At 42.4% G+C, this 15,341-nt stretch overlaps 1 protein-coding gene across 1 annotated transcript in view; it reads left to right on the forward strand.

Annotated features, from left to right (window-relative positions):
• LOC127567468 (multimerin-1-like) overlaps positions 1-15,341 on the forward strand; it is a 72,451-nt gene that overhangs the window by 30,260 nt on the left and 26,850 nt on the right. The window contains exons 3-5 of the mRNA XM_052010417.1: positions 1,098-1,204; positions 6,425-6,517; positions 12,042-12,215. Of these exons, the coding sequence (XP_051866377.1) occupies positions 1,098-1,204; positions 6,425-6,517; positions 12,042-12,215 (374 nt within the window). The remainder of the gene's footprint in view (positions 1-1,097; positions 1,205-6,424; positions 6,518-12,041; positions 12,216-15,341) is intronic.

Genomic DNA, 15,341 nt, shown 5'->3' on the forward strand with positions numbered 1-15,341 from the left:
TAGAAAGTGATGATGAACAGAAGATGCCATAATGAACATAGGACATAGAACAGTACAGCACAGGAACAGGACCTTCGGCCCACTATGTTGTGCTGAACCAAATAAACTGCTAATTAAACACCTAACTAAACTAATCCCTTCTACATACACAATGTCCATATCCCTCCATTCTCTGCACATTCATGTGCTTATGTATGAGCCTTTGAAATGCCTCTCTCATATCTACCTCCACCACCACCCCTGGCAGTGCATTCCAGGCACCCACCTCTCTGTGAAAAAAACTTGCTCCACACATCTCCTTTGAACTTACCCCCTCTCACCTTAACTGCATGCCCTCTAGTATGAGACATTTCGAGCCTAGGAAAAAGATACCAGCTGTCTATCTACGACTCTCATAATTTTATAAGTTTCTACCACATCTCCCCTCAGCCTCCGCCACCCCAGAGAAAACAACCTAAGTTTGTCCAACCTCTCCTTATAGCAGATGCCCTCTAATCCAGGCAGCATCCTGGCAAACCTCTTCTGCAAAGCTTCCACATTCTTCTTACAAATGGGTGACCAAAACTGAATGTAAGAAGACACCTGGCCCTAAACTAGTAGCAATGAAGGGGTAAGGATACATACCCATGATTCATGTCACTTCATCAGTTTTTCAGACATTAACCCAATCACTTAATCATCACGCTACTGAACGCATGAAACTGCTAATTTAAAACATAATTGGTTTGTTAAAGAAAGCATGACCACAAAGTTAGTGTATTCACACTAAATGCGCACGGTGGTGTAGCTATTACAGTGCCAGCGACCTGGGTTCAATTCCCGCTGCTCTCTTTAAGGAGTTCGTATGTTCTCCCCGTGTCTGTGTGGGTTTCCTCCGGGTGCTCTGGTTTCCTTCCACGTTCCAAAAACGTACGGGTTAGGAGCTGTGGGCATGCTATGTTGACGCCAGAAGAGTGGTGACACTTTCGGGCTGCCCCCAGAACATTTTCACTAACGCAAAAAGATGCATTTCACTGTGTATTTCGATGTACATGTGACTAATAAATAAATATCTTATCTTATCTTATCTTAAACCTTTCGGACATTTCTGTTCATAGATATCAGATCCGGAACCAACCGGTATACAGGATGAAGCACAAAATAGTGACATCATTGAACTGGAAATGCTGCCCTGGATATATCGGAGCTGACTGCCAGCCAAAAGGTCAGTGCTCAGCCAATGAAAGTGCCTGATGCTGGTAAACCCTGATGCACTTGTGTCACATCCCGGGGCAATTCTCTGGGGTGTTTCAGTCAGGATTCAGGATTGTCCCACAGGAGGTACAGTGATGAAAAACTTCGTTAAAGAAGTAGATTTTAAAGAGCATCTTAAAGACAGAATGGAGTGACTTAGGGAGGGAACTTGAGAGCTTGAGGTGTGGCAGCCTCCATTTTTTGAAGGGATTATGTTGGGGGCCATGAAAATGTGGTCTTCAACTTTAAGGTAAAGCACTCTGTGACGAACAGGAGGTAAATTAATGCTTTGAAATCAGTGGAATTAAAACTCAGGCAGAATCTATGAAGTTCCTACTATCTACCCTGTCAGGGAATGAAGGCAAAAATCTACCCTGAGGAAACTGCAGATTTATATGGGGCAACGAACATTCCCTCACACTTAAAAGAGCATAAATGTGTGACCAGATTTAACAGCGAGTGAACTGGCACAATAGATTATGTGGCACTTGACAGGCAAATTGCCTGTGAGTCAGTAACAGAGTGATGTCTCACGCTGAAAGTCACAGACAGCTCCACCCAGACATTCAAACTGTGGTGGCCAGGAGTGGATTTCAGGTTTAAAGAGTCCCCCCCCCCCCCCCCCCCCCATCATCCCTTAAAGGTCACTGCACAACATCCAAAACTGCTGGTGGACTGATGGTTTTAGTCCATTAGCAATGCACAGATTAAGAAGAAGGAAAAGGGAGAAGAAAGAAAGTTACTAACCTTCTCTTGCTCTGTGTTCCTCCCTGCTGTTTGTGTAATTATTGCCATCCGCATTTTCACTGTCACTTTGCATGCCATCCCTAATTACCATGCTAAACCAGCACTACAGATAATAGCAAGCATTTACCACCCATCAAGAGCAGACTTCAGTCCCTTCCCATTAGATTGTTAATGATACCAATGCAATTTTGTGTCAAGATAAACTATTGTGCAAACATCTTGATGTGTTATTGTGCTGTGTGTTGTTTTTGTTATTTATCGCCATCCACAACTGTTTTCTTTCCCCCTTTTGAGCATTTTCGTGTGACCCGTACAGTTGCAGATATTACCTTGATCTGAGCTAACTCCACCACTGGGTGAACTGGTAAAGCAGCCAATGTAACCAAAGATAAGATATTTATTCATTAGACACATGTACATCGAAACACACAGTGAAATGCGTCTTTTTGCGTTACTGAGAATGTGCTGGGGTGCAGCCCGCAAATGTCGCCACTCCTCCGGCGCCAGCACAGCATGCACACAGCTCCTAACCCGTACGTCTTTGGAATGTGGGAGGAAACCGGAGCACCCGGAGGAAACCCACGCAGACACGGGGAGAACGTACAAACTCCTTACAGACAGTGGTGGAATTGAAGCCAGGTCGCTGCTGTAATAGCGTTACGCTAACCGCTACACTACCGTGCCATCAGCCCGCCCACCTGGACATTTTCTCTTCTCCTCCCTCTCATTGGGCAGAAGATATGAAAGTTTGAAAGTGCGTACCACCAGGCTCAAGTACAGCTTTTACTCTGCTGTTATAAGACTATTGATATGATAGGATGGACTCTTGACCTCACAACCGACCTTGTTATGGTCTTGCACCTTATTGTCTGCCTGCACTGCACTTTCTCTGTAAATGTAACGTTTTATTCTGCATTCTGTTATTGTTTTCCCTAGTACTACCTCAATCAGCTGATGTGATGAAATGATCTGTATGGATGGCATGCAAGAAAACATTTTTCACTGTACAATAATAAACCAATTTACCACTTTACTCTGTGCAGATCCCTTGGGTATAGGGGAAGCTCATTTGTGTGGTCAGTTCTGTAGAAGGAGAATGGATTCTTACGGTTGGAGGCAGGAAGAAGATGGTGTATTGAAACAAGCTCCATCAGCCCCACAGGTTGGGTTCATTGTACAAAACCTTGCCTTAATTGCTGTGGTGAGCAATTCCTTTGAAGAAGGGATTGGAATGAAATTGTGGAATTTCAGAGTATCCAATCTACTTCAGAAACCTGGACCCCCAACACTAAGGTCATAATCCTCCAGTCTAAAAGGCAGTCTGCTTGCTTTCCTTTGGTATTACCAGGCACATAGGAACACAAGGCCGAGTGTCATACAGTTGTAGAGTCATACAGCACGGAAACAGGCCTTTCGGCCCAACTTGCCCATGCTGGCCATGGTGCCCACTAAGTTAGTCTAATTTGCCTGCATTTGGCCCATATCCCTCTAAACCCCTCCTATCCATGTAATTATCCAATGTCTTTCAAACTATGTTATCGTACCTGCCTCAACCAACACTTTCTCTGGCAGGTCATTCAATGTACGCATCACCCTCTGCATGAAGAAGTTGCCCCTCAGGTCGCTTTTACCCCTCAGGTCACCTGTCACCTTAAACTTATGCCCTCTAGTTCTTAGCTCCCCTTCCCTAAGGTGAAGGTTATGTATGTTCACATTATCTATACCCCTCATGATTTTATACACCTCTTTAAGGTCACCCCTCAATCTTCTATGTTCCAAGGAATAAAGTCTTACCTTCATAGCCAAGTGATTCTGCCACTGGCCACTCTCCCTCTTGCTTGGATAAGTATAGGGTCCAACCTATATACTTATCACAGTTGCATCACTGCCTGGTATGGAGGCTCCCATGCACAGGATCTCAAGAGGCTGCAGAGGGTTGTAGACTCAGCCAGCTCCATCACGGGCACAACCCTCCCCACCATCAAGGACATCTTCAAAAGGTGGTGCCTCAAGAATGCAGCATCTATCATTAAGGACCCTCACCACCCGGGACATGCCCTCTTCTCATTACTACCATCAGGGAGGAGGTACAGGACCCTGAAGACCCACACTCAATGATTCAGAAACAGCTCCTTCTCCTCCACTATCAGATTTCTGAATGGCCCATGAACACTACTTTATTATTCCTTTTTGTTTGCACTATTTATTTATTTTTGTAATTTATAGATTTTATGTCTTTGCACTGTACTGCTACCACAAAACAACACATTTCACATCATATGTCAGTGATAATAAGTCTGATTCTGATTCTGATTTCAAGCAGTCCAAAGGTAGTGTGCGCTCAGCCGAATTCGGATCTTGTAGCATTATCTTTGATTACTGGAATAGCATCCAGAAACTAGGACTATTGACCTAAAATGGGAGTTCAAATCCAGCAACACAACTGGGGAGTTCAAGTTCAGATAATAAATTGGAAGTTAAGAGAGGGTTGTTTTGGAAATGTTTTGGTGTAGTGAACAGAACTTGAAATCCACTCTGACTGCTGTTCTTTAAGTATCTAGCTGAAATTTCTACAGCCTAAATCTTCCCCAAATCAGGCGAATTTCCAGCCAAAAATTAGGGCACTGAATATTCATGTGGCTTTCTGATCTAAGGGGAGTGGTTCTGAATGTGTTGGGCTGTACTACAATCTGCTCCAGTGAGCACCAGCTGTTCTTTACTGGTTCTGTGTTTACTGGTTAAATGACAGCTTCGAGGATCGGGGGTTCTTTCACTTGTTGTATCGTCCTTATCCTGGGAGAGCCAAAGCTGCTGTCTCACTGCCTCAGGCTACCCTTGTACCCCTGGAGTAATCACATATCAAGTTATGGCCCTACTCCAATCATTTTAAGACCCAATGAACAAAATTGAATCAGAATCAGATTTATTATCACCGTCCTACGACATAAAATTTGTTGTTTTGCAGCAACAGTGCAGTGCAAAGACATAAAATTGCTATAAATTACAAAATAAATAAATAGTGCAAAGAACAGGGAATAAAGAAGCAGTGTTTATGGGTTCATGGACCATTCAGAAATCTGATGGCGGAGGGGAGGAGGCTGTTTCTGAATTGCTGAGTGTAGGTCTTCAGGCTCCTGTACCTCCTCCCTGGTGAGGGTCCTTAGTGAAAAGTATGCACTCTCTTTTAATGCATTTATGTTTGTTATTTCCCTCCTGGAAATGGTTTGCAATGGGATTTTGGAGATGAAGTTCCTGGAAACTCTTGGGGCAATCCTGGAGGGATGGCAAGCTTGATTGTCCAGGAACAATGGATCTTGTTGGGACAAGCTTAGCAACCAGAGTCACTACCAGTGGTCCCTGTACACAGCACTTCCTTCCGCCAGTAGCAGGTTGATTTCACTGGCCCTCTGTATCCTTGAGGCCAGTTATCATATCTCTAAGGTGATTGGACCTCTGCTGCTGAGCCTGCCTCCAGAAATCCCTCAGGAGCATTTGATTGGTCACAAAACTGGGGGCGGGGCTTTGTCTACTGCTATGGATATTAACTGCTTAAATGTCTCTGACATTCAGTTACATATAAAAACTGTTAAAATTGAACTAAATAAGTTAAAAAACAAATCATTAAAATGATTAAAAAGGTAGTTAATTAGGACAAACATTATAAATAGTTAAAAGCATTAAACTAAAGTGGAATAATGAGACAGCATAATTTACCTTCCTCTTTGCCGTCTAATTTGCCTACTTGGAATGTCCAGTTACATCAGGTGGGGTCTGGCTTCTTATTCCTGGTTTGACCTGGTACAATCTTGTAGAATTCCTGGAAGGCAGCCATTGGATTCTCTGGGGAAGCCATCAGCTTGAATACATTGACACATTCCACCTCCTGAACCAGTCAGTAATTCCTAGGCTCACATCACCTGCATGGAAGTTCATTTCAGTTCTCTCATCTGGAACCCAGGATTTCCTTCAGGACCCCTGGTCACAGCCAAAAGACTCGGCCCAACGTCATCTTGATAAAGCACAGAAGCTTGCAATAAAATCAAGTAAAAAAAAATTGCTGGAAACACTCAGCAGGTCAGGCAGCATCTGTGGAAAAAGAAACAGAATTAACCTTTCAGGTCAAAGACCATTCATCAGGACTCAGTTCAGACTAAGGGTCTAAGGCCTGAGAAGTTAACACTATTTCTCTGTCTGCAGATACTGCCTGACCTGCTAAGTGCTTCTAGCATTTTCTGCTTTTATTTCAGATTTTCAACATCCACAGTTCTTTTTATTTTCATTTACATATCTACATGAAGTATGCTTTGAATCCTTGTAGCGTACATGAATGCTTGGTTCATAACACACAGACACACACACACACAAACACACACACACACACACACACACAAATAGCATCTGGTAATAGTGAAGACTTACTCTCAAACTTCTGTATTAATCATAGATTATTTGAAGAGACAAGCAGAGGAGAACCAAGCTGAGAGTCAAAGAACTGGAGCTGATCTCCCCAAGGATCCTCAACGCCACTATGATCCAGGTTAGCTACACTTGATACTATTTCATCTCATTTTAAAGCTTACTACAGAGATAGATTCTTTTGTGGCAGGGGCTTGGCTGCTTTACTTATTCACTTCGAGGACCTGTGCATACTCGTTCCTTTTTACAGCAGGGGATTGGCTACAATGTTTATTCACTTCCAGGACCTATGCATACTCATTCCTTAAGTAGTAGGGGATTGGCTGTCTTACTTATTCACTTCTAGGACCTGGGCGTGCTGTCTGCCTTGTAAATAAGGGTGATTTATCTAGGTTTTTACAGCATCTGGTAAGGTAGATTGCAAAATGCTATTTCCTCTCATGGGAAGGTTAAGGTCAGGGCAGCCTCACACTAAAATTTGAGTTGGGTAACTTCCTCCAAGGATAGTGGGAATCTAAATTTCTTGTTCCATGGGGGAAGAGCTCATGGGGGTCAATTAAAGATTTCAAAACTGATATTAACAGATACTTTTGGTGGCAGGTAAATTATGAGATATGAAAGCAAGGTAGGGAAATGCAACTGACTTTCAGGCCAGTCCTGATGAAGCTCTCGACCCAAAACGTCAATAGTCCAATTTCCTCCATAGATGCTGCCTGACCCACTGAGTTCCTCAGATCAGGCTTGAGTTATTGAATGGCAGAACAAGTCTGAAAGGCTGAATGGTCTACTCTTCCTTTGTAGGGAGTCAGTAATAGGATTAAGTACAGGCTAATCCTTTCTTGTTCAAGATCATGGTTGAAGTTTCATTTTTTCAAATTCCCTGAGATACGAGAGTTTGGGTCGGTGGTGCAGTGTCGGAAAGAGACATCATGAAGAATCCCAACTCCGCAATAAAACTCAGCTGAGGAATCGGCTGACCATGGTGCTACAACTAGTTCATAGAAAGCTGATTAAAAAAATAAAAACTATGCAGTTGATACACCCACATCTGGTTCGGAAAGCAGTTTTCTGCAAACCCATTTAGCTAATTAGTACCAAGAAAACAAGGTGCAAGATAAATTGTAAACATCCAATCACAGGGTCAAGGAACGTTAACACAAAACAAACTGGGAAAAAGCCAATTCCAGCATCAGAGCAAAACACATATTGGAGAAATATACAACTGTGCCTTGAAGGTCAGGCCTTCAGTGTGATTCAAGCGGTGCTACTTGTTAATGACAGAATCTCACATGTTGATCAACAGGTCCGACTTTTGCCCCCAGACTTTGGACACAAGAGTTGAGAGTTCTCTGTAAAAACTGGAGACCACCTTCTCGCATAATGAACCACAGTGAGGAGTTAAATCCTGATTCTCAATAGAATCATTAGGAATAGTACATAAGAACATAAATCTCCTCTGCACCCTTTCCAACATTTCCACATCCTTCCTATAATGAGGCAACCAGAACTGGACACAGTACTCTAAGTGTGGTCTAACCAGAGTTTTATAGAGCTGCATCACTACCTTGGGGCTATTAAACTCGATCCCTCGGCTTATGAAAGTTAACACCCCATAGGCTTTCTTAACTACCCTATCCACCTGTGAGGCAACTTTCAGGGATCTGTGGATTTGGATCCCCAGATCCCTCTGCTCCTCCACACTACCAATAATCCTGCCATTAACTTTGTACTCTGCCTTGGAGTTTGTCCTTCCACAGTATACCACCTCACACTTCTCCGGATTGAACTCCATCTACCACTTCTCAGCCCAGCTCTGCATCCTATTAATATCCCTCTGCAATCTTCGGTGATCCTCTACACTAACCACCACACCACCAACCTTTGTGTCATCTGCAAACTTGCCAACCCACCCTTCTACCCCCTCATCCAAGTCATTTATTAAAAAATTTGATCTTTTATTAATTCAACATGGGATGCTTTTCAGACTAACATTTGTTATTTCCATTCCCTGGTTGAGCTGAGAGGGTTGCCAAGACATTTCAGAATCCTTACTCGGATTAGCTCACACTTTCGTCTTGTGGGTTTGGAGTCACATATAGGTCAAGAAAGGCTTACTTCCTTCCGAATGGATTTTGGTGAAGCAGACGTGTTTTTCTTTATGATAATCTATTCATTTCACAGAAACCATTCTGGATTTAGTCAATGAACCTAAATTGAAATTTCCAATTTGCTGTATGGGATTTGTGTCTCCAGATCATTGGTCATGCGAACACAAGAAAGTAAGAAGTATAAGCAGGATTAGGTCGTTCATCCTCCTGTGCCTGCTCTGCCATTCAATAAGATCAAGGATCATCTTTAACCTTAGCGCTATTTTCCTGCACTAACCCCATGTCCTTTGATTCCAATAATATCAAAAAAATCTATCTACCTTTGACTATATGATGCACAAAGCCTCTGCAGACCCCTTAGGAGCTCTCTACGAACGAATGAGGAAAGTTCTTGTCTCTGTGAAAGCTGACTTTATTTTGAGACTGCAGTCCTTGGTTCACCTTTGTATCCACCCTGTAAGCCCTGTAGGGATTTTATAGGTTTCAGTGAGATCTCTTATACTAAAATCTCAAGGGTTTGCTTAATCGTTATTCAATGGCCAAACTCACCTGCCCAGGAATTAATCTGGTGAACTAGCTCCACACGTCCTCTATCCTTAGATAAAGAGTCCAGACCTGGACACCATATTCCAGATGTTGTCTCGCCAGGGCCCTATTTAATTGCTGTTCTTACTCTTGAATACAAATTCTCTTACAATGAAGCCAAAACAGTGAATGGCTTCCTGAATGCTTGCTGTACCATGCATTAACTCTCAGTGGCCTGGATACAAGGACACCAATCCATCCAGTCGCTGGCAATGTTTTGGGTACACCCACACCTCAAGGACTGCAGTGGTTCAAGAAGGCAGCTCACCACCACCACCAAGGGCAACTAGGGATGGGCAATTAAATACTGGCTCAGCCTGCGAAGCCCACATCCCTTGAATGAATGTATTAAAAAAAATCTCCTCACAAGCCACATTGCCTCCAAGCTTAGCATCTTCAGCAAACTTGGATATATTGCATTTGATCCCCTCATCCAATTCAGTGATATAGTTGGATCCCCAGCATTGATCCCTGAAGCACTCAACTACTCAGAACCTCCTAACTCATAAATCACCCTTTTATTCATTTTCTGTCAGTTAACCAATCCTCAATTCCCGTGGTCCCTAATTTTGTTTTAAACACCTGACTGAAGCCCTTCTGAAAGTTCAAATCCAGTGGATTCCTTTCATCAATTCTAGTTAGGGTCTGAAAATACTCCAATATGCCTCTGTGTTACTGGACTCATAACAGAACCAATATACTGCCCTTAAAGGCAATAGAAGAAAATATTGGATGAATTTAAAATGATTGCCTGGTCTAATCCTGCCCTGTTCATCCCATATAGGTTACTGGAGGTTAAGATCACTGCTATCCTATTTCAATTGCATTTCATAATTCACCACCACAATCTGCTCCTTCATTGGAAAAGAACTGGTATTATAACTGGGTTAGGATTTACAACAAAGGGATAGCGAGTGGGGTTTTGCATCTTTAGGATATTAAGTGGCAAGTCACTGTTACACTTCCTCAGTATTGTAACCTGCTTAAGTTCCTCTTTAACCAATCAGATCAGAAAGTGGTGAAGTTAACAGCGCAGTGACCACAAAACCGTAAGTTAGAGTTTTTATATCCAAAGTCAAATCTGGGAAAGACATAGAAAGGCAAAAGAGAAAAGATTTAAAAATTGGGAGAGGGAGAAAGAGACCGAAAGGAAACTGCTGAAAAATCTGTAAACATTAACATTTTAAAACAAAATCTCCAAAAATAATTAAATGCTGAAGGAATAAGACTCCATATTTGTATTAGTATTTATTAATTTACAGTGTCATTGAGACTCATTAGCAGTAATGAACCTTTCTCATATTAATGAAAAGCTACTCAGACTGAAATGGGCAAGACTTGGATTTCTGGGCTAAGGTGGATTCATACCTGCTGTGCAAATACTGGCCATTAAATGCACCATAATAGTGGTGCTACCATTTCTGCAATGCCGAGCAGACCATCTCAGACAGCAGGTTATGGGTACCTGTACGAAACCATGCAGCTGTCCCTCATCAAATGTAGCTTTGTTTTTTTCTGTTCTCGTTGTGTTCTTCCTTGCAAAAATTGTGTTTAATTTATGTTTTTCTTGTGAATGCTGCTTATCTGATGCTATGTGCCTGTGATGCTGCTGCAAGTAAGTTTTTCATTGCATCTGTGCACACATGTACTTGTGCATATGACAATAAACTCGACTTTGACTGTACCATTTGCATTTAAATAATGCCAAGCGTCATGAGGCACAATGATATTTTGACAGCAAGAATGTTCATGAAAAACTTTCAATTTATATAGTGCCAACAACATTGAAAATAGATGCCATGACATTTCACAGAAGTGCAGTAGTAAAGTATACCAACACTTTCATTTTGGTGTGAGAAATAATATTGGGGCACATTCCAAACTGCCCGAAACAGAACCAAGTCACAGCCATGACCCCTTAGGGCAGTGTAAGGGAAACTTGGATGGGGGAGAGACTGAAACTACTTTAAACTTCACCAGATCCATCTGGAAAACCAAACCAAAATGAAAGGAAACCAAAAACCAAGAGGGCCTAGGTTTACGGTGAGAGGGTAAAGATTTAAATGGGACCTTCTTCATGCGGAGGGTGGTGCATATGTGGAACAAGTTGTGAGAGAAAATAGTTGAGGCTGGTACAATTTTGACATTTAAAAGACATTTTGATAAATACATGGATAGGAATGGTTTGGAGGGATACAGGCCAAACAGGGGCAAATGGGACTCGCTTGGGTGAACACCTTGGCTAGCATGGATGAGTTGGGCCGAAGGACCTGTTTCCCTGCTGTGCGACTCTATGACTTCCAAAACAAAAGTGTAAATATATTGAGACTCTTCTGAGCATCTCTTTCAGAATTCACAAACCTGCAGTTCCTGCACACTTCTGAGATAATTTTCTTCACTTACCCGTTGCAACCCATCCCTAGGTTAAAATAATTGAGTTGGGAGAATGCCGATAATATATTTTGATAAGTGGCTTTGAGAAAAAATCAATATAAAGATTTAAATTATATGATAAAGGAGATCCCTTCAATTCATTAGACCAGGGTCCTGGGAGAATGTCACTGCATTAGACAGCAAACCAGCTGCTTCCATGTCTTGTGTCCTTAGTAATGTAATTGTGATTGGCAGCAGACCCCTCATTCACAGTACGGCAGAGATTATTCCTCCTTGCAGTATCTTGACATTTAAATCAAATGCATTTGTAGCATTGGGGATGATCTTTGTGTGTTTTACTTGCACAGCAAGTTCAAAATGCAAATTTCACACTGCAGGTGCGGCAGCTTCTCATATAATACTGGAAAAGAAACCATTGACATTTCAGCAAAATATATATTAGTAAACACAGGAGACACTCACAGGAGGTAGTTGTCGGCTGACTCTTTTTTAGTACAATCAGACTTTGTGTGTATGGACTGAATCATAACTTTAATGGTTTGTTTTGATGTTTCAAAGCATTAGCAGCAAAATTCAACGACAAGCTGTATAATCAGGAAATTAAACTGGGTCTTCTGCAAAAGAAGGTTGTAAACATTTCTGCCTACATGAATGATGTGTGGAGTCTACTGTACTCTCTGGAGGGCAAGATAGATGAAGATAATGGGAAAGATCTTCAGTCAACCTTTAAAGGTACGACAAATATTTGTAACAGGCTTGTACATTCTCAATAAGGCAATGGGTCACCCTCGTTATCACTGATCCTGATGGTAATTGTATTAAAAAAAATCTCTTGTCCAAACCTTTGTAAAGAAAGCTAATATACCATGACTTACTGCAGTCGGGTTTGAGGAGTCTGACTTGAAGATCTGAGTGTATGGATTGCAAATGCCTTTGAGTTACCCAGTTCAGTTTATGAAGGCCATCTGGCCTGTATCATGAATGGGTTACATGCAAGCACTAACATGAGGTTACTCCAGAACACACCTTCCAATGTCCCAGTTGTGCAGTTCTTGGACATTTGACTTCCTCCACCATGGTGGAGTTAAGCAGAGGACTGCCCAAAGAATCAACTTCAGTAAGAGAACCACGTCATGCAAACCTATATTAAAAAGTAACCCTTCCAGAAATCAAAGATGTGGCGCAGCAGGTAGTTCTGCTGCCTCGCAGCTCCAGCGTGGCTTGATCCTGCCCTCCAGTGCTGTCTGTGTGCAGATTGCACATTCTCCCTATGATTGTGTGGATGTCCTGGTTTCCTCAAACATCCCAAAGCTGTGCTTGTTGGCAGATCAGTTGGTACTGTATTCACCCCCAGCATGGGACAATCAGGGTGCTGTTGATGGGCATACGAGAGAGAATGGGTTACAGTGATATGAATGGGGAATGTTCTAAGAGCCAACGTAGACTCGATGAGCTGAATAACCTTGTTGTATGCCATAAGGAAGTAAGGGAAATATGCTTCAGAGAAAGCATCCACGAATTTGATTATTGGACAATTGCACCAGAGTCATTTTGCCTCTCTATACAACTGTGATTGACCAGTGACTCTCTGTTTGTCTCATTCCAGTGGAACATTTCATTGCACACTGTCTGAATTAAATACAGTCGTAGTTCAAGGGATGGGTGGGGGACAGGGTTGCAATTCCGTAGAATTTTGTTCCTGCCCTCCTGCATGTTTCTGCCTCTTGTTGGTAGGTGCACTGGCCTCTTATAATCGAGGTGATTCCTTATGGGCTGTAAAAGCAGATGAAATGAGTCCAGGGAGATCCATCAACCCCACCAATCCTGAAGTAGAGAAGAATCCTCCCCTGATCAAGCCAAGGAGGGAGTAAAACTAAAATTGGGATGGGCAAATCCATGACCTGAATGTTTTCCCAGCTGTCTTCCTTCTGTCAGGAATATGGTAAAATAGTGGTGGGAATTTGTCCTCAACTAGCTTCAGGTAATTGTTTGAAGAGTGCATTTCCAACAATACTCAAGAAGCTCTACACCATGCAGGACAAAGCAGCCAATTTAATTGGTAGCTCATCCATCTTCTGAAACATTCATTCGATGCAACAGCCCCACCCAATCTATTACCTCCAAGTGCACTGTGAATCCTCACCTTGGCCACTCCCAAAGGTACATAATCTACTATCAAAAAGGACAAGGGCTACTGGTGCGTGTGAACACCACAAGTTGCTGGGTCCTCTCCAAGTTACCTACCACCTTCATTTGGAAACATATTACCAGTCTGTCATCATTGCTGGGTCTAAATTCTGGAGCTCTCTACCCAACAGCATTGTGGGGGTATCTCCAACAGAAGGATTTCAGTGGTTCAAGTAGGTGGCTCAGCACCACAATCTCAAGGACAATGAGGGATGGATTATACATGCCGTCCTTGCAAGCAATGATTCTAGGATACTAAAATCAAATAAATGAGAAAGAGTGGGGACTGAATTGGAATTGGAATTAGAATTGGAATTGGTTTATTATTGTCACGTGTACTGAGGTACAGTGAAAAATGTGTCTTGCATACTGTTCATACAGATCATGTCATTACACGGTGCATCGAGGTAGTACAAGGTCAAACAATAATTGGATACAGAATAAAGTGTAACAGCTACAGTGAAAGTGCAGTGCAGGTAGGCAATGAGGTGCAGGGTCATAACGAGGTAGATTGTGAGGTCAAGAGTCCACCTTATCGTACAAGGGAACAATTCCATAGTCTTATAACAGTGCAATAGAAGCTGTACTTGAACCTGGTGGTACATGCTTTCAGGCTTCTGCCTGATGGGAGATGGGAGAAGAGAGAACGTCCGGAGTGGGTGGGGTCTTTGATTGTGCTGGCTGCTTTACTGAGGCAGCAAGAAGTATAGACAGGGGAGGCTGGTTTCTGTGATGCGCTGAGCTGTTTGCACAACTCTCTGCAGTTTCTTGCAGTCACGGGCAGAGCAGTTAGGAACAGTGGCAATTAGGAACATTCTGATAATCATTCATAAAAATGCATACGACCGGAGGTTATAGATACATCGGTTCATTCCCACAACACTTGCACTTCTCCAAAAGCTGTCAGAGTTAAAGCCATGCCCATGTCCTTGATTCAGGTATAGCCTTCCCAGAAGAGCTGGTGAGGTTGTCTTCTTCCTTCAAGAAAGATGCCCTTTTTTGTGACATGCTTACCCTGACAGCAGACAAATGGGTCATAAATTTTACACTGAGCTGCAGTATTGATGTACACTGCTGCTGTGAAATTGTTCTCTTTTCTTAAGGCATGATGCCCTTAGATCAGCTAGCTCATACTGAGAATGCACACTGCTCATCACCACAGATTCGCGGGTTCCTATGCAATCAATGGAAATTGACACAGGTCCTCGGCTACTGAAGGTCAAAGGTCCTTTGTTAAATTATGTATTGGGCTCAGTCTGGTCCCAGTACAATTGAGTCCACAGCACACAAACTAAATTGCCTCGTTTCACAGTCAGGCATGTTTGTGACCCAGGGCTCAAAGAGACCAATGCTTTGAAGCTAAAAATTGTTAAGGTTTTCATTGATATGGAATTCCTAGAATAAGGCTCCTTGTATCTTGTCTGATTTAAGTGAGGTGCTGTGGAGATTGTGCCCCAATTTTCTTAGCAAAACTGACATATTCTTACTCAATTCTCAATCTCAGTTGGAATTTTAAACAATATCAAACTTATTCAGTCTCTTTGATGGAGGTTCCCATACAAATTGATGTGCAAAATATTTGAATGGAAGAGTTTGTGACAATGTAGGTGGGTTAAAAATGAAATGAAAGGAGATAGGAGCTCAGAGTCACAGGCAACAGAGGGCAGGGAG

Source organism: Pristis pectinata, chromosome 2, assembly GCF_009764475.1.
Source record: "Pristis pectinata isolate sPriPec2 chromosome 2, sPriPec2.1.pri, whole genome shotgun sequence".
NCBI classification, from domain to species: Eukaryota; Metazoa; Chordata; class Chondrichthyes; order Rhinopristiformes; family Pristidae; genus Pristis; species Pristis pectinata.